The sequence below is a fragment of the Ascidiella aspersa genome, chromosome 9 (genome assembly GCF_963924565.1).
Source record: "Ascidiella aspersa chromosome 9, kaAscAspe10.2, whole genome shotgun sequence".
In the NCBI taxonomy this organism is placed as follows: Eukaryota; Metazoa; Chordata; class Ascidiacea; order Phlebobranchia; family Ascidiidae; genus Ascidiella; species Ascidiella aspersa.
The window spans coordinates 5,091,957-5,111,467 of record NC_139455.1 but is presented as its reverse complement, the minus strand read 5'-3'; the positions used below and the strand labels follow the sequence as shown (position 1 = coordinate 5,111,467).

The window sequence follows — 19,511 nt, the reverse complement described above, 5'->3', positions numbered from 1 at the left end:
GCTGCAAAAGACACAGAAGCACATAGTGATTGTAGCTAAGTTGATGTTATCATGTCAATATCATTTACTAGCATTGTTACTCGATAAACAAACAATGTACAAAAAAACATTTTTAACATAATGTTATCTAGATAAAAATGCAGTAAGCAAAGTACAATCACAACATGCAAAGCATTTGCAAAAAAACTGACTGTAATCAGCTTAAACCTCTCCTGTGCACACTAAAATTTCCCAATTAATTTTCCCAAACACAAATATCATCGCCAAGATGTGTTTTTGTTCCCTGGATGTTTAGTTAACTGTGATTAGTTGGTGGTGGAAGGTTTAGCCCACTCAACGTTAAGGATTAAATGGTCGTATCCAAAACCGCAAACAGATTTAATAGCCTTGGCTGCATCGTCCCTATTGTAAAAGTTGATAAAGGCAAATCCCTTCGACTGTTGGGTGTGCTTGTCCTTGGCCAAGTAAATTCGCTGAATCGGTCCGAATGGTTTGAAAAGCTCTTGAAGATCCGATTCCTTGGTTTCTTCCGACAAATTCGTGACACGGATGGTGGCCTGCTCGTCGCGGTTTCCTCTTGCCGATGGCATCGAAGAACCGGCAGTGTTGGCGCCAGATCTCATACTCGGCGGCACATACTTGCCGGGTGCCGCCGGTGCCGTGGCAGGGCTTGATGTATCATCAGCAGTGTCCGGCTTGTTGTCGTCATCACCGGTGGCACTGCGATCCTTAGCTGTGCCCTTAAAGTTCTTGAAGAACATGTAATACTGCAGCTGGTGCTTAAACTTGGAGAGGCTTGGGTCCTCTTGTTCCTGCATCAACTCATCCTCTTTGGAGGTGATAAATTGCATCTGGACATCCTCGGACACCATCGTAGTGGCACGGTTCGGACCACTGGCATCGTTTTTCGACTCGCCGAACTTCTGTAGCAGCTTGCGTCTGGCAATCGACTTTGATGTCTTCTTGACCTCAATCTTGTACTTGCGAACCACTTTCACTTTCTTGCCATCCTTGTTGAGCTTGTAGTCCACGACGGTTTTTATGTTGCCGACTATCTTCTCTGTGCTCGGCCCAAGTTCGACCAAACCCTCAGTTTCTTCCTCTTCAACTTGATCTGCCCAACTTGTCTTTTCGTTGGCATCCGCCCAAAGCATTGGTTTATCTTCCGCAGGCATTTTTTCAAGCGCTGTTTAACTTTTGATGTATACTAAAGGTATAACAACTGTCCTGTGAAAAGCAAGAGTTTTACAAAAATAAGGTTAAGAGACAAAGTTGGTGGTTTAACTATATTTAAGTACCCCCCAAATAGAAAATTTATATGAGATTTTATTTATAAAAAATAAGTTAAATTTGGATATATGCCATTCGGTATAGGGTTCTTCTCTGGAAATGTTTCAACAAGAAATTCCCGGGATTTCCCGCGAATTAACGATTCCAAATCCCGGGAAATTTTTTCTAATCACGGTTATTCGGCAACATAGCAAAACTTCAAAAAACTTGTTATTTTTGACTAATATAAAGAAAAAATATTACCAAATATATTAAAGTCGTTGCCTAAGTTGTTTTATTTGCGCATACCAGCTGAAAAAACTTAATTAAATTTATTCCACCAATACTGCTTTGTGCCTTTTTAAAAATAAAAACAAATATGGGTGCAGGCTTTAATACGAGAAGGTTTTGTAAGATTGCAGAAGCAATACTACAGAACATGAATGGGAATTAAATGTTTGGAGCTAAAATAAAATAATTTTAAACATCATAATGACGGAATTAGGTATAATTTTTTTTGTCAGGATTCCCGGGAAGTTTTACTTTTTCAATCCCGTTTCCCAGGAGTGAAAAAATCCGGGAAAAAGAGGAACCCTAATTGGGTACAATGTTTCCATGAGCAATATATTTCTTGTGGCAGATATCTGCATGAATTCAAAAAAAATGCTGATGTTGTATGTTATTTAAATCGTTTTTATCTTTGAAATGTTTGAAAAACACATAAAAAATATTTCTACTGAACAACTAAACGGCCCACCTGAAACTAAGGTTAAAAGTGCATCCTGCTAGTGTAGATGGAAAACCATGGTGCAGATTTTTTTTGGGGGGTGCAGGTTTAGTCTGCAAAAAATCGCGGGTGCACTTGCCATACTATCCATAGTGGGCTGGCGGTAGCCACTGTAAAAAGTGTATTATCTCCACGACCACTTGCACATTTCTGACAGATTAAACCTAAACTTCAAAACTTGTTTATGTGAGGGTGGGTCAATTATTATTATTTGAACAATGGTTAAGCAATATTCGTGTGGTAGGATTGTAGACCAGCTCCCGATTACATTACATTAGCAACATAAAATTATTTCAATTCCATTTGTTCAATAAAGAATTTACAAAACGAGCAAGCTTACACAAACCAAAAATGGTAGCCACAGTGTTGCACTGAATATGTGAATAATAGAAATCACCTTGACCCTTGCAAGTTATACTGTTGCGTTTGTTTTTATTCAGATATATTGACGATGCCTTAGTTGGCGAAATATATATATATCTTTTTAAGATCTGGTTAATGTGTCTGACCTGAATTGCTAGCTTTGCTAGATTATTTTGCTGTTATGGTAGCCACAGTATTGTCCGTTAAACTTAACCTTTATGCAAATCATGATCTGTAGAAGATTATTGATTAACAATGCTTAGTGTTGCGCAAAACAATTTTTTATAGGAAATTTTATTTAAAGTGTAAGTAAATGCCACGACCCACGACAATCAATAACAACCTTTCACTCATGTGCTTTGCTAAATCCTACCAGCGCTCTGTAGAAGTTTTACAATAGTTTCGTGAATACAACAATTTTAATCACAAAAAAATTTCACACTTTTCTTTTTTTAGAAACAGAAACAGAAAATTAACAATCCATGCTATAACGGTCGGCCATCATATGGGATAAAACCCGTTGAAATAGAATACAATCGTACAATTATAAATCTTTATTAAAGTGACCTAACTTAATGTAGATTGTGTGAAAGCGTACTATATGATAATGAAAATAATAAAACAAATAAAGTACAACTTTGAAGCACTATAACTATTTTACGGCAACACTGCTTGTATAGGTTTTGAGTGAATTACTCTGTAAATAACGGGTAAAATTCTAAATGGCCGACCTCCAAATGAATTTTTTTTTCTAGGTCTATTTTGTAAAATTGTTTATCCTAAAGGCGTCGTGCGTCTTATCGCACCCTTGAAGATGAACGTTTTAACAGCTTAACGATAAGGCGTTTTTCGCTTTGCGTGATTCGATCGTATTTTTATATAGCTTTTCGATCTGTGTGGTGTTCTTAAGATTAGTTTCCTATGAAATCTAAGTTGAACTTTATGACGTCACGCCTGAAAATAGTTTTGTTTGTTTGTATTACAGGGGACACACGCGAAAATGAATTGTCTTTCAACAAACCAAAATAATACGCTGATTCGTATATATTTCTACTGGCGAAATGCACCTAATGTATCGTTAAATCTTGCTTTAGTGTACCAGTCCGGTCCGGGTATGGCCAAATTCAGTTTACATCCAGTTATTTCAATTTTTCGCGCTTTGCACGGACTGATTTTATTTTTACTATGTTTTTGACTGTTTTGATGCATATTTGTTCACCTCAAAAGCGCTGTGCATACCATGTCATGTTTTGTGCAATTTCTTCCAAATCATTTTTCAAACGTTATATCTAAAAATTTGCAAATCTTTTTATGAACCTAATGAGCAAACTTCGCTTTATATTGTAACTTTTGTCAATTTAGGCTAACTAAACGCAATTTTTTAAAGTTTGCACAAAAACATTTTTTTTAGGTTAAGTTGATTCATGACGTCACGTTATGACGCAAATTATGACGGCATCCCTAAAAAAATTTATCGCCCGCCTAAACTAAAATCCTGAGACCGCACCTGCTAAGCAACGGTAAACGATTTTTGTCAGAGAACTAAACATAAAAAAATAGCATAGTTAAATATGAATCACACTAATATGACCGATCTCTTTTTCAAAATTTAGGATCAGTTTTTCTTCGAACCGATCCCAATAAATCTAACCATATATAAACTACTGTAGTTGGCGACCAACCAAATTAGGCGGCGACCCAATTTAAGGTCGCGACCCATAGGTTGAGAAACCCTGGGTTAAGGATGTTTAAAGTAGCTTCCATAAGTATGTGGATTATATTTCGTTTTTAACATTTAAAATATAACGCTTTAAGCTGGTGAGGTGGAAGTAATTACCCAAACCGGCTTTATTAACTATTGACACCCGAGGAAATTTTGGATTTAAATTCCAATGCTTCTCAGTGTAGTGAAAAATACTCGCTTACACGCTTATTTTCTTATTCAAAGTTCTGGAGTTAATATATCGGGGTCTACTCGTTGGTATAAATAACCCTTTTCATCAGATTATGGACAGTTTATGATTTATTTGCGCTATGTTGACATACCGGGTTTGTACAAAATGCTGTAAAGTGGTCAACTCTGTTACAAACAACTATACGTCGTTACGCTTGAGGAATTTACGCCTTACGTGCTGGTTAAGTACCTTTGCGGGCAGACTGTATTATTTGTCGAGTTGAGGGCAGCCTTCAGCACCTTTACACTTTGGTCATTGTAGTATTTCAGTGAGAAACTCTTACAAGCAGTGGCGTTAGCTGTCATTATAGTAGGTTATTTGTTTAAAGTTTTTGATTTAGCGAGTGTCGACGCAACTTTAACTAATTTCAGTATTTAACGCCTTCTAACGATAGGTCTGAACTTCAATGTGTTTTAACGAACAGACGGACTCCCGTAATTTTACCTTAAATTAAGAAAAAATGCAAATGAAACTAAGAGTTTGAAGCTCGTTTTGTTACGAACGAAACGCAACAGAACGCAAGGCAAGAATTAAGTCCCAAAGCAGCTTTGGAAGTTGTAGCCAGTAAAATGTTGCGAAGCGTTTGGGTTTATCAGTAAACGGATATAAGCAATATGTTTCTAATCAAGAAGGAAATCATACAAAGTTACTTTTGCCCACACGTTTCCGTACAGCATTGTAAGGAAATTTTCCCTAGGGACCAATATAATAGGCCTCATTCAAAAAAAAAGTTTGTTTGATTGCGACGCCCAGCGATAAGAATTTTTCTAACTTTTCCTATATTATGTTTGTCTGGAACAGAAAATAAAAATAAATTGCTGTAGTATTTTGGAATTATAATTTTTAATGCGCATGCCAGGTGATAGCATATTGGTAAGCATTTTGTTACCGCAATTCGGTTTAGGTACGAAAGAGAACCCTGTTTTAGGACATGGCACAGGTTTTACACATTAATTTAAGAGACAGCATGTAAAAACTAAATTGTTTACCGTCGACAATGCAAATTTCATAGCACCGAACTTACGGTGACCCAAGGCTTAAAACACAAAATGTTAAAATGTTATCGCTATTTTGACGAAAGAGCTAAATTACTGATGGCTATGCAGCAGATAGTGAGCGACAACGTTTCTAATCTATTTGACTGGTCTACAGAAAAGAGCAAGGCTCATCATTAAGGCCTTAAATCCGAGCACAGTGTTTATTGGATATGGTTTTATACCTATTTCAATACTGTTTTGTATGCTTCGGTCCTAGCAGGTCACAGCTCATTCAGTAAGGGAAGTACATTCGTCTGTGGTGGCTATTGAATAAAAACAACTTGCAATTGGTGTTTACTAGAGCGTATTATGTCAGGCTTCAGCGATGTCAAGGTAGCTATTACTAAGAAATTTCAAAAAGCGCAGATATACCCAATACCATTACAGACAACTTCAGTTTAGCCACGCGTAATTGCTGGTAGCGGGTTTTATTGTGTAAAGTAATGCATTATTTATATGGCCCGTGGTTGATGGGCACATGGCTAGGACAATCTTTTCGTTGGAGCAGAATAATCGGAAACATTTGTCAGTCTGTTATGAAAAGTTCGCAGCCTTTAATTGAGCTACTTTTACTTTTGATCTGGCCAAACTAAACACCAAAATGCTGTGAAATGATGTTTTTAACTTGTAGCAACAAGAAGACGTGCCAATTTTGTTAAAAAAAACGTGTCACCCGATTTGCATGTTCACTTGTGAAAATTGCGCTAACAAGAGCCTAGCCTTTTATCCCGTTGTACATTAACCGGAAAAGTCGTGCGAAACGGCCTGTTCTTAAAGCAGGATTAGTTTTGGAAAATCCAAGTTAAATTTATTTCGAAGCATGCAGTGGAGGTTGTTTTTTGGCAGATCAAGTGGGTTATGAGATCATATTCCAACACTATTAAAAATTGAAGTCATAAATTATTTATTGCTGAACTCGTTATGATGTAATAGCTTCAGGCATTGTTAGTATTGTGCTAAAACACAGTCGAGCGTTTTTTGTGGATTCGGCCGATTTGTTGTGAGGTAGGCTACAACCACAGGCACAAGCAAAAGAGAGCTTTTGTAAAAAATCTCTTTGTTTGTAAATCAGAATTTTACAGATACTAGAGATTAGTTAACTCAACTCGCCTACATCACAGAGTTAGTTTTTTACCTTTTTTCCGTACAGTTATTATGGTTTGCAGTTAAAGTGTACTTCTGAAACTATTTCCACACTGGCAATAAAGTAAAATCCTTGCCTTATTTCAGTGAGGTGTTCTTTACTATCGTTGTAGCTTGCTTTTTGATAGAAGATAAGTATAACGACGGTTTTTAACTTTCGACGGTTTTTAACTTTTATGTTGTTTGCTAAAACTTGAGTTCTCAGAAAAGCAAAGATAGTCCAAACACGTGACTATACATCCGTTAAAAGAACGGGAAAGTTTCTACTTTACTGCTGAAAGACCCAGTGCGCAGACGTTGCTATGAAATTAGATTTACTATTCCATATTGAGAATCACTTTGTTTTTCAGCTTTGCATTGTTTAAGTTGAAAACTAGCAGTAGCACAGACGGCCCCGGTCCAGTCTTTTACGTTAAAGTGTTATATATATAAATTAAAATTTTAAAAGAAGGCTAATCTTTTATGTTTTTCAATACTGCACCAACTTACCAAGAGCAAAGCTATAAAAGGCTACAATAAAGAGAAATACTTGCATCATTTTCCTTTTGATTTTCAGTAGGTTCTAAAAACAGCCGTCAAACTTTTTTTTTTTCGAAGTGTAAGGTGTAAAACTGTAAAGCATTGAAATGTGCCGAAGGTCGGTTTTAGGATAAACGTTCTGCACAGCAACTACAGGCAGCCTGCGAAACACTTAACAGGCCACTGATAGCAACTAGCAATGCTGTAGCTTTTAGTGCGACTGCCCCTTCGGGAACAATTTCAATCAGCTGAAAGCGATGCGACGTTGCGCCCAGCACTTTTACGTCATTCTGCTGCTACTTTACGTCATTACGCTGGTCTGCTTCGACCGGCAGCTTTTCGAATGGACGCAGTCGGTGGACAACTGGAAACGAACCAGGGCAAACTTGCAGCAGAAGCCCGAAGCAAAATCAATGTTCAACTTTAACTATTCGCTTTTTGAAAGGTGAGCCTACATATTATACGCATAAGTAGATGAAATTGAAATGCATTTACACGTTTCCAAAAAAAGCCATTCTTTCTTTGCCGATAAGGATTTTTGCTGCTTTAAATTAAGATTTTTTAGTTTTTGGTTTGTTTTGCACTGTTTCGATTTTTTGTTTAATTTAGGCCGACTGCCTTTTAGGAACGAACACATAAAAATATTCACGAAAACTAAAATATTGAGACTAAGGCATTGTAGCACGTAAAAAACATCTAAAAGAACTGCTAAAAGAACCTGGCGTTTCCAATGCGGACGTTTACGTTTGTTTTATATAGCCTTCATAGCAGGGGTCCCCAACCTGTGGGCCATGGCCCCCTAGGGGGTCAAAAAAAGTGTGAAGTACTAAGAACCAATTGACTGCTTGCAAGATTTTCTCGCCAAACAAGCGCTCGTGGTTTTGTGGCATGTAGTCCTTTCGGAAACTTGTTGCGTTTCTTAACCATTCATTACCAGAAAACTGTCACCAATAAAGCGGAAGTGGACGTTTTAAGCAGAGCTGAACTATCGTTTTTGTCAGGGATTGCATTCATAAAATGTTTCAGGCCGCTATAAAAGGTTACCTGAAGTGAACTACACATAATGTAATGTAGTGTGATTTCTTTCACCATAAAGCCACAACTGGCATAATCCCTTTAATAAAATATTCTACACTCCAGCTACGGTGCTATTTCACTTTCACAATTTACGGTTTGCGCCTGATCAGTTTCGAAATTGAGTACTGCCCATAAGCACGTCGGACTTGTGGTATCCGATAGTCTTACTCAAGGTCCTATAGTTCCGATTCCGACTCCACAGTCCTGGGTAATTGGGTAGGAGTAACTTAAAGTAAGTGATTGTCGCGTAACAAACGCCCTTGTTTCATCACAGTTCTCCGCCAGGCAAGCGAGCGCCGCTCATCCTGGTGTGGCAGCCTTTCTTTGGTGCGCTAATGAACGGTCCGCGAAAGTGTCCCGGATGTGTGATGACCTACGACCAGTCGACGGTGACCTTCGCCGACGCGGTGGTCTTCCATTGTGTCGAGATTACTGACGGTGTTGGCGGGCTGCCTCTCAGTCGAAGAAACACCTCGTCCAGGTGAGCTCTACGTGACTTGCCTGCTGTCGTGCTAGTGCCATTTACGTAGCCACCATATACATTTCTTTTAATTTTGCATCGCGGAAATCACGTTTTAATGGTTCTGTTGCTGTAGATTACACCTAATTGCATTTTTGTTTCCGTCGACATCAAATGTGTTAATGTTTTGACTATATGGCCCGATAAACTTTACAGAACTTGCAACACTATAGCCCCTGCAGAAACCATAAAAAACAACACATGTTTTCCTTGTGCTTAGTGTTTAGCAACGGTAAAGCACAGTTACGATTTCAGTGAAAATCAGCAATATCCGAAACGTTTGCTTAATTTTTTTAAGCTGTCAGTCACATATTATGACCACACGGATGTCACTGATCATCGTAAGAATTAGACAAAGATTCTAACTTTTATTCATCTAACCGCCTGAATTACTTGCCAGATGGGTTTGGACCTGCATGGAACCGCCGTGGAACGTCCGGTACATGTACGAGAAGACGCTGACTCCTCTTAATGGAGTTTTCAACTGGACAATGACCTACAGGACGGACTCCGACGTTCTGGCAACTTACGCGGTCGATTTTAAACCAATAACTCGGTGAGAAGGGCTTTTCAGTTGATAAGACTGTTTCAACGTATAAAAACGTATAGAAATCAGTTGGAAAGCACTAGGTTATGGAGACATTATTTAGGCCGCTTTTTATTCAGTTCTTATTGCCGAATTCATTAAAAGTCACCTTCTACTTTTTGCGCCAGGTGTGTAGCCTACAGCACTATAGGCCAACTTTTTTGCCACAAAAAAGCAAAAGCACTGCCAAAAGATATAATTTGCTGCCAGAAATATTACTGCTTAAAACACATAAACTTAAAACAAGTGGATCTGTAGACAAACTGTGTTTCCCTGTTGACGAGCTATCGCACAACAACTATGCTTTTTTAAGTAAGGAAAGTACGGATACTAATCAAAACAAAGTAAACTTAAAATGCGTTGAAATATAACGCCCACGGTTATGTAGGTTTCCCACCACGGAAAAGTTTCCCACCATTGATTTAAAGCCACACTTTAAACTGGCTAACACGTGGTTGTTAAAACCAAAAAGTGTAGCTGGAAAGGCCTATTCTAGCGTTTTGAAATGTGATAGACTGGTCTTAAGCTTGTCAATTACCGTTGTTGACTAAATTTTTAATTTCTCATTTTTACCTTGACTTTTTCATCTGCTGGCATTAATAGGGTAAACGCGGACGTTTAACGTCTTCTCAATAGGTGTTATGCCACGGAGTCTATGTAATTCACAAACTAAAGACACGCCTTCAAAATCACGATTTGGGAACAGTATACGTTAGTTGTGTAATGTCTAACTGCGGGCAAATTCCGATGATGGTTATTCATTGCGACAGAAACCTCAGGATAACTAATCTTGGCCGAAGGCGTGTAGTGAAACTTTCGATATAGCTTTTGGAATATTTCTTCTTAGAGACAATCTTCCTAATTTGACAGATTCATACTTGTATCATGGGCACTCTATGTGTGTGTGTTATAGATGCCCAGTAATTTCTATACAATTTCGATAAACGACAACTGATGATTTGAGCAAAAAGTATGACTGTCATCACTTGTTTCGTCAAGGATATAAAAGGGCATAAAAAAATCATATTTGGTGGGCGACAGAACACGCAGTGGAATCATTATATCAAGATGAAACTGTTCTAATTTTATGTTATTGCATCTCAGCTGTACATGTGTAAATCCCACTTCAACACCATTGAAATGCAAACTTTTAAACGCGTGTTAGGTTAAGCAAGATATTTGCTGCGAATTTGTTGCTAACAAAGACAAAAATTGCTTAATCTAAATTCAAAAACATAAAGCTCAAGCAAAGTACATAAGCATGTATCGAAAATCATATTTGTTATTATTGTACATTTTTAAGGTTAAAATCGCCAAAAAATACAGTTTTAAATTAGTCCATGAGTCAAACCCCGTTTTAGTGTTTTTTAACGGTACTAAACCAATTAATGTTAATTAAGCACCTTCGCCATGTTTTTAATTTCTTCTTAATCTAGGTGTTTTGGCGATTAGGGAAACTATATAAGGCGTATATCCCAAAATTTAATCAGACAGGACACACAACTGGTGAATGAAAAACAGCTATATCAGCCCGCTATGCTGCCGTTATTTCGCGACCGGCCACTCAATAAATATTGAATTGCGATTCAGCTGTTTGCTAACGCTACAAAACCCAGACCATTGACAGCGTGGTATTTGCGTATCGCGCGAATGCTTTTCACCTCTCTAGTTTGTCGCGTTGTAAAATTTTTGCCCTAAAGCGCCGTACGTATTCGCTGCACTCTTAAAATTTAAAGTCTTGCCGACTTAGCAAACTTAGCAGAATTTATTTGGCCGCGCAATTTTTTCCCGTATTTTAAATATTAACAAACTATTGGGATTAATACAGCCCTATTCAAACCCCTCTTTTGCGAAATTCAACCAACTGAACGCGTTAAAAATTCTCTAGATATTTGCCCCTTACGTTTTCTGACAGTTTTTATTGCGTCTAAATTCGCAAGATGTTGTTTTGTTTTTATCGTGAAATTCGTGAGAAAGGGTTTTGTCAATCAACAAAGAGTAGTAAAAATAACTAAAAAGGCACATGCTTGCTTGCACCCCAACAAATAAGACAAATTGCACCCCAAATAATGATAAACTAAACTAAAAGCAAACCAACAACTAATTTTTTTATTGTCTCTTACATGTCGTTAAATATATATTGTGTTATTTTTTAAATATATTTTGCATTTATCAATTCTCCGTCTTGCGCAGAGCCGAATTGCAGAGCAGCATCAAATCGAAAGACGCCCAGTCGCTTGGGGCTTGGGTCGTTTCAAACTGCGACGTCTCAGAAAGACGGAGCTTCATCAAAGATTTGCGAAAGTACATTACCATCGACGAGTTCGGAAAATGCGCCGGTCGTCGGATTGATTCCGTCCCAGGAGTCGTTTCCAGGTAGTTTTGCAGAGCCAGACGTCATTGCTTGTTAAGCTCTCAAAGCTTGGCCAAAGCAGCATTTCTCAGTCGATTTTTCTCCGTGAAATTGAGTCCCCGTAACATCGTTGCATTATTATCGCATCGAGCTTGCTGACTTTTTTTTCGGTATATTTTTACTCGATTTCAATTTTTGAGAAATATTGACTCGATTTTACTCAAACACGTGTAAATAATATGACCGAAACAGCTACAAAAAGTTTGACGTTTAGAAATCGTATAGTATAACTCAACCAGACGAGATTACTAATACATAAAGGGATGTAATTATCACCAATCAAAAAGCGTAGTGATTCCTAAGCGTCCGTTCATTTGGTAGATATCGCAAAATTAGTCCAAAGGACTAACTCTAATTGCAAAAATTGTTCTTCCGACAAAGTTTTATTAAAGTACTAACGTTTAGACCGCCTATTCAGTATTCAAGCAGACTTTTTCAGAGCAATATTATTGCAACTATATAGACTTCTAAACAATGCCTGGCAGCAACAGTATATTCATTAAAATTCGGCTGACTATAAGTTTCTTTTTAAACCGACGCTGTTCGAGCAATTTCGTCGCTTTACCACACTTACTTCAAATTGTTGTCATAACCTCGTTTTTTCGGCAGATACAAGTTCTATTTCGCGCTGGAAAACTCGCGCTGCAAGGATTACATCACCGAAAAGTTCTGGTACAACGGTCTCGGCAGCAAGGCGGTTCCGGTGGTCATGGGGCCGTCCCGGGCCGAATACGAGTTGGTGGCGCCGCCGCATTCGTTCGTGCACGTCGACGACTTTGCCAGCACCCGCCAACTCGCCGAGTACCTGATCAAACTCGACCAGGACGACGTCGCCTACTCAAAGTACCTTGAGTGGAGGCTGGACTCGGACTGGAAAGCGAAAAGGCTGAGCGCGATTCCGAAAGAGTCGTCTGCATTTAGGCGATACGCAGAGGACCCGAGTAACTCCGGAGTTTGTGGACTTTGCTCCAAACTGCTGGACTCCGCGCGGAACAATGAGACACCACGCGTAGTGGACGACCTGGACCAGTGGTGGTTCGGGCGGGGCTACACCGGCGCCGTGACGCAATTCTCGGTTTGTGACGTCAGATCCGGCGCCAGCGGCTTCTCGACGCACTGGATCGTGACGGTCGCGTACTCGGGCGTTTTCTTGCTTGCCGCTTTGCTGGCCTTCTGCTGTCAGCGCGCCTGTAAGAGTTCTTCATTTGCCGCTCGAAGACTGTAGCTGTTGGAGTATGCCCGTTATCGCGCACCCTTTGAGGGAAATATATCGCCAATTTTTGAGCTGTTTGAAGGCCGGTTTTTCAAACTGGACACTTCGCAATTTGTTTCCACTATCAGAGCGGATTTTACTGTCGTTTTGGCGTCAAAAACTTTAACGTAATTTTAAATCAACACATGGCATTTTAGAAAACAGCATCCTTACGACCTGACGTTTTTTCTGAGCTGGTTTATTATATTCCACATAGCGCTTCAAAATGTTGCTGCGACCAAATTCTCAATATTTTGGCACCTGATTTTTCAGTAACAAACTGTGCTAGTCTGTTGCTTGGCAGTCAAAAGATTTGCAAAGACCAGTCTGTTCGAATAGCAGTGTCTGCTTTTTTCTTTTTTAACTTTGATCAACTCTAAAAACCTAAACAAATTCGAAGGGCAAGATCTCAGTTATTAACACACATATGTGTGAATGTTTCATTGAATAAATGATATGGTACTGTGGATTCTATGAGGTTGCTTGTACTCACAGATTGAGCAAGCATTGGCGTATGGTTGTTTCTCGACTCGCTCCCTTCTGAGCCTGCATAGCTCAATTGGTAGAGCGACGGTCCCGGCTTGACCGGAACGTGAGTTCGAACCTCACTGCAGGCTAGTTGTTTTTCTAGTCTGCTCTGCTTGCATCATAGATCAACAGATTCGGTGAGTCTGCGATGGCTTTCGTTGTAACCTAAACCAAATTATATTTTTTGGGCATTTTTGCACCAATTCGAGTCTTGCTTAACCTAAATATGTCTCTAAAATCGTTACGGCACAGCCCAACGTCTTTTTATGCCCCTGCCATGTTGAAAATGCAGTTTCGTTTCTACAAGCGCAATCATATGTTGAACTGCCCACTAGTTTTCGTACGTGACAATGTGATGCAGTTAGTTTTTTGTTTTATTTATGCATGATTTTTTCTTGCGAGTCGAGATTTGCTTCAGATACAAAATAAACTGTGAGTTTTCCGCCGGTTACTATGCGCTGCCCTATTTTTCGCCGCTGGCTTATAGCGTTACAGTCTTTCGACCACGAAATAAATGCAATACAGTGCTGCGTACATTTGTGACTATCAGTGCAATGCAAATATACTCTATATACCAAGGGTTGTTAAACTTTTGTAACGTAGACCCCTAAAAATTTCTTTGGATTGCGTTGGGTGAACGGTAACTTTAAATAAACTCAACGAGATGACAAAGCGTTATATTAATTACATTTTTAAAATCTTTATTTTAAAAAGTATGCAATATTAATCCAACAAAGTGACCCACGTACCCCCAAGGAGTCCATGGACCCTAGTTTAACCCCTGCCCTATACAGACAAGAGGGTGTAAACTGCCACAGTTTTAAATATATCTTCAACTACAAAAAAATCTGCATCTGTACAGGTAAAAATATCGGTGCCCAATCGAATTACGAACGGATCTGAGTCGATGCCAGATGTCAGGTTGTGGTATTGCTACTTGTCCGATACTGATATAGCAGCAGTGCCAATGCGATACTGAACTGGCAAATTGACACCTTAAAAAGTCAGAAAACAGAAAATTCAGTCAAAGACAAGTTAAGCAGTCAAAGACAAGTTAAGCTTCCTCACACTACACTGCAGTCAATTTTATCTATTTAATCTAAAGCAAGGGCCGGCAACCTTTTTTGCACTGGGGACCGGTTTAAAACTGAAATTTTGTCGCGGACCGGCCTTAAAAAAAACAAATGTTCTATAAAGGGAATTTATAACAACCTTTTGCAATGTCCCAATTAAAATGCATCCGTTTTATCGAAAATTTTCTGTCTGAACATTAACATTGTTTGTTTGCATGATTTAATTCAATTGCACTTTAGGGTGAGCACGCTTGAACACCAAAAAAAACATTATATATGGCCCGTTTTCGATAATTGTACGTACGAGGAGTTCGATTTTACAATAACAAAATCGGGTTTTGATCAAAATGTCATCTGGAAACCGGGCTACGGACCGGTAATGAACTCCTCGCGGACCGGCGATTGCCGACCACTGATCTAAAGAACAACTTTTTTCAACCTTCAATTTCATTGGATTTCTTGTCTAATTATAGGTATAACATTTTTGGTATTTTATCGAACCAAAATAATCGATATCTCTATTGGAATGAAATAACAATCGAATATCCCGAATCAGTGGTAATTTGAATATTTTCCCGATTTTATGCTTTATTGTTGAAGGATCCGATAAACATTTCCTAAACGTTACAAGTAGGGATGTACGATAATATCGGATCGGGGCCGATACCTGACGCCAAGTAGCAATACCGGTTTTCGTCCGATTCTTTGGTAGTATCGGTGTCGATCCGATATCAAAGTAATTTAGGTATTCCAGGCTTTGGTTGTATCGCCACAAAGCGTTTTTAACCCTAAAAGTTTAATTTCACTAAAAATATTAAATTACTAATCGAAGGTAACTATTCTACAAACGCGAAAGTTTCTTTGCTTAACCTGGAAAATCACCTTCTAGACGTTTTAACTTGATAATGTTGCTTGAATGGTCATATATTTACGTTATTTTGTATCTGATCGGACTTCAGGATTTTAGATCGGACTTCAGAAGTATCGGGTGACGATATTAAAACAAAAATGTATTGGAAATCCTTAGTTTCGAGTGAACCGTTATCATCAGCCGCTTGTGTAATTTTTTTGATTTTAATTTTATTTTGTGGCATGCATAAAACAACAAAACATCAGCTACGCCCGCAGAAAGTTCCACCTTTATTAAGTCGCCATACGCAATTCGCGAATACATTGCCTAAAAAACACCAAACATTGGTCAAACGCTCAACAGCAGCGGCGTGCTTTCCTCACAACCGCTTTGGGAATCCTCATCGCCTTCACGCTCCGTTATCCCTAGCTGTGGCCTGAGCAGGGGTAGGGCCAGCAGCAGACAGGCTAGTGTGCAAGCGGCAGGGAAGAGTGACGCAATCACTGGTGACGTCATTAGGCGTGCGTTGAGCGCGCGGCGGCCGAGAAGGGGATGAAGAACAAAGAAGAACATCCAGGACATGACGAGAACGCAGGAGAAGTCCATCTCGGGACGCGGGTACGTGATCTTGGCGGCGATCTCGAAAAGCGCGGTCTCGGCGACTCCCATGCAGAAGCCAACAGCCGCGTGGGAAGCGTAAAGTCCGGTTACGCTTTTGTAGAACAACGATAGGGTGATGCCAGTCGTTCCCAGCGTGAGCCCAGTCATTCCTAGCAAGGCTGTGGCCCGGTAGCGTTTAGTCCTGTCCAGCAGCCTGCCTGCTACCATCGGACCGACTGAGAAGAAGACGAACATGAGCGAGACTATCTTGCCGGATGTTGCGTCCACATTCTCCCGCTCTTCCGGGAAGATCTGGCTCATGGAGGAAGACAGAAGCGTGATGCTGTTGGCTCCGCAAGCCGCCGACACACCGTAGAAGAGCGCCACGAGTAGAAAGTTGAGATCGCGTGCTATGGAGCGAGAGCGGCAGGACACAGTGGCGCTGGACCCCGGGAACAAAGCGCTCGTTCGTCCGTTCACAATGGCCGGCGAATCGCGCGCTCTGCGGATGTCGATCTTGGTCAGCTGCGCCTTGCTTGGAGGAAAGGTGGGACGCTCGGCCACGTAGACTAAGGAGACTACAAATGTCAAGATGGAAGCCACGGCTGTGCAGGCGAACATAGCAACCAGTCTGAACCGGATCGAACCGGATCCGCTTTCCTGTTCTGCCTCAGATGTAACGATCAACGCTGGAGGAATGTAGGAACCCAGAGCGTCCCCGGCCCCGACTGACACAAAGGAAAAGGCCAGGGCGGTCGCCGTCTCCGACTCCGGGAACCAAACTGCGGCGACCAGGGGCGGTATCGTCATGGCAACGGCGTTATTGGCACCCATGACCGCTTGACCAGCGATGGCCAGCGGGAATCCGTGCTCGCGGCTAGTCACAGCAGTGGTCAGCAGGATGGTTCCTATAGAAGCGGTGCCGGTCATCAGGCAGCACAGCTGTCGGAGGCTGGCCCGGTTCCGGCCCAGCTTGACCACGAAGGGGGCCACTACGAGGGTGGCCAGGAACCCTGTGGTGGTCAGCCAGTCCACTGCGCCCGGCAGCACGTTGTAATACTCGGCGAAAACGTCGTTGACCTGTCCGAACACGACCGACACCAGCGAGCGGACAAAAATGGAGGCGCAAACCACGCACAGCACGAACCAACGCGTGGAACTGATCTTGACGATGTCGAGCCGGATAAACTCCCACAGGTCGTCGGGCGAACTCTCGATAGGTTCTGGTAGTTCTTCCTCCGAGCGAATCAAAGCGCATTCCATGCACTCGACCTTCTTCTCATCGCTCGAGTTGTTGTTCTCGTCTAAAATATCGTCGATGCCTTGTTTCCGCGTAATTATCTTTTCCTTTGCGACTTGCTGCTCGAAACCTTCGTCTTCGACTTCCGAATTCCCGAAAATGTCTTCTTCCTTGATTAATTTAAGTCTCCCGTACTTCAGTGGTGATTCCCCTTCGCTTAGCTCGTCATCGGCCTGGTCTACGTCACTGTCCGTGTACGAGTGGACGTCTGACGTGTCAGTGACGTAGCATGACGTATCCTCATCGTCATCGGCCGACCAGAGCGGCGAGTCAGCGTACTTGACAAAGCACTTGGCAAACAGGTCCCGACTTTTTCTTTCCAAGCTTGACATTATAGTTACAAACAGTACGTATGTCTATACACGTAGAAATAAAAAGTAAGTTTGACCACATGTGAATTAAACGCATTCTTCTTTCCGTTTAAGGGTTTAAATTTTTACACCGTTTTATTAATGACCGTTAAATTATAACAACAGTATCGAAGTAGTAAGTACTTGGGACATAACAATCATAAAAGTTCGTTTTCACAGCATTTCCAAATGAACTGAAGCGCTTGCAAAAAACCGCGTCGCATGGTTTAGATTTAGGATGAGACCCCAAAATGCAGTCAATATTATTCCACGATTAAACGGACCAATTTTTTTTCCCTGATATCAGGCCCTTTTAAGGTAGTTATTCGTATTTTTTTAAAGGACGTTTGTCATCATTCTTAAGCTACTCGGTACCAATGTTTACACTTCTATTAAAACGGTTTTTAAAATTAGCGTAAACAACAGCGCACTACAAATTTCAGTCTTCTTGTTTCAGGCTGTTGCATTTTAAAACAACATATATATATATATATACAGCAAAAATAACCTATCAGCTATTACACTACCAAAGTTTTTACCATAAAAATTATAAAAACCTATTAAACTAAATAAAATTACCACAACGACAGTGCTTCAAGTATGTGCAAATAAAAAACAACGCAAACCACAATTAAATAGTATCGCGTTACGGCCTTAACTGAAATGATGCACCCGCAATTTTCCAATTTATACCCGTTCGTAACTTCCAGCAATAAATCCAATTAAGCAATATCGTTGTTGGCGAATCGTGTCGGATTAAAGGCGGGATAATGGAGCCACTTGACGGAATTTGTTCAGCAGATTTCCTAAATCGCAAGATTTATCGCCTATAGTGTATGGCTTCGGCCTCGTGAGAAAGATTAAGTCAGTTGATACGGCAAATACCTGCGAATTGAATTGTCAAAACGACTGCAGCAAATTGGTTGGTATATTTTTACAGCTTCGCAATGCCCACCACTTTTAACATCTGTGCGACATTTTACGTATAGTTTGGTGCCAGCGGCTAATTTTAAAGAAATATCCGCCTAAAATGTAAATAATCAAAAAACGTTATCGAACACACAAAGAATCACCTAAAACACTTTTATTTAAAAGATTGATAAAGTGTTGTCAAAAATTAATGAAAAATAATGGCCGAAAAGAGCACATTTTCTGAACTAGTTTTAGGGGGTCCATAAAAACGGGATTGAAATATTAGTCTATATTCAAAGACCGAAATCAGCAGATTTATGAAATCTATTTGTATTGTGACGTCAATTTATGACGTCATTTTTTTAATTTTTTTGCCTACCATGGTCCATGCGAAGCAAAAAAAAATTTAGGTTTCCGCGGTAAAAAAAAGTTTAAGAACCCCTGTTGTAGAGGTACCTATAAAAGCCTTGTGTGATTTTAGTATCGATTTTTATCCATGGAAAATAGTTAATGGTTGAAGGTTGCAGTAAGACGTAATAACATCTTGAAAAGTCACATTTGAAGTAACATAGCAAAATCAAATTGTTAAGGTCATGTTGTAATGTCGTGTGCCGTAGGTTGTAGACATGTAATATGTGGGATAGAAGTTGTATGACGTGTCTAAATTGATAAGTGTAAAACATTGTTGCATATAGGAACCTAAGATGCAGCCCGAAAGCTTGAACAGATATGTCAGGCTGTCAGGCAAGCGAAACACTAAACGTAGCGACCAGCCGGTAAGCAGCAGGCTTCGGATAACAAAGGGCGGCATTTGAAACCCGCCAAGCGTGGTAGGGTGACCTAACAGGTAGCCTCCACCTCCATACATTAGGACGTCAGTGGACTGTACACAGCGGTTTCGTGATTGCTGTAGTAGTGAAGTTTGAAACGAACTGGAGGTTAAATTGTGGCTGCAGCTAGGTTGAGAATCTCAGACA

At 40.2% G+C, this 19,511-nt stretch overlaps 3 protein-coding genes across 3 annotated transcripts; 1 reads left to right on the top strand and 2 right to left on the bottom strand.

The window, feature by feature from the left end:
- Position 1: 1 nt before the first annotated feature.
- Positions 2–1,217, bottom strand: LOC146132019 (eukaryotic translation initiation factor 3 subunit G-like). The gene has a single exon (XM_083396822.1). The coding sequence runs from the start codon at positions 1,173–1,175 to the stop codon at positions 306–308; it is 870 nt and encodes a 289-aa protein (XP_083252948.1). The 5' UTR covers positions 1,176–1,217; the 3' UTR covers positions 2–305.
- Positions 1,218–7,156: 5,939 nt separating this feature from the next.
- LOC146132018 (alpha-(1,3)-fucosyltransferase 7-like) lies at positions 7,157–12,902 on the top strand. Its single transcript, XM_083396996.1, has 5 exons — positions 7,157–7,518; positions 8,425–8,631; positions 9,071–9,226; positions 11,450–11,632; positions 12,279–12,902. Exons 1-5 carry the CDS (start codon positions 7,331–7,333, stop codon positions 12,892–12,894), a joined length of 1,350 nt encoding a protein of 449 aa, XP_083253122.1. The 5' UTR covers positions 7,157–7,330; the 3' UTR covers positions 12,895–12,902.
- A 2,818-nt stretch (positions 12,903–15,720) lies between these two features.
- On the bottom strand, positions 15,721–17,604 carry LOC146132017 (choline/ethanolamine transporter FLVCR2-like). The gene has a single exon (XM_083397179.1). It carries the CDS (start codon positions 17,602–17,604, stop codon positions 15,721–15,723), a length of 1,884 nt encoding a protein of 627 aa, XP_083253305.1.
- Positions 17,605–19,511: the final 1,907 nt, after the last annotated feature.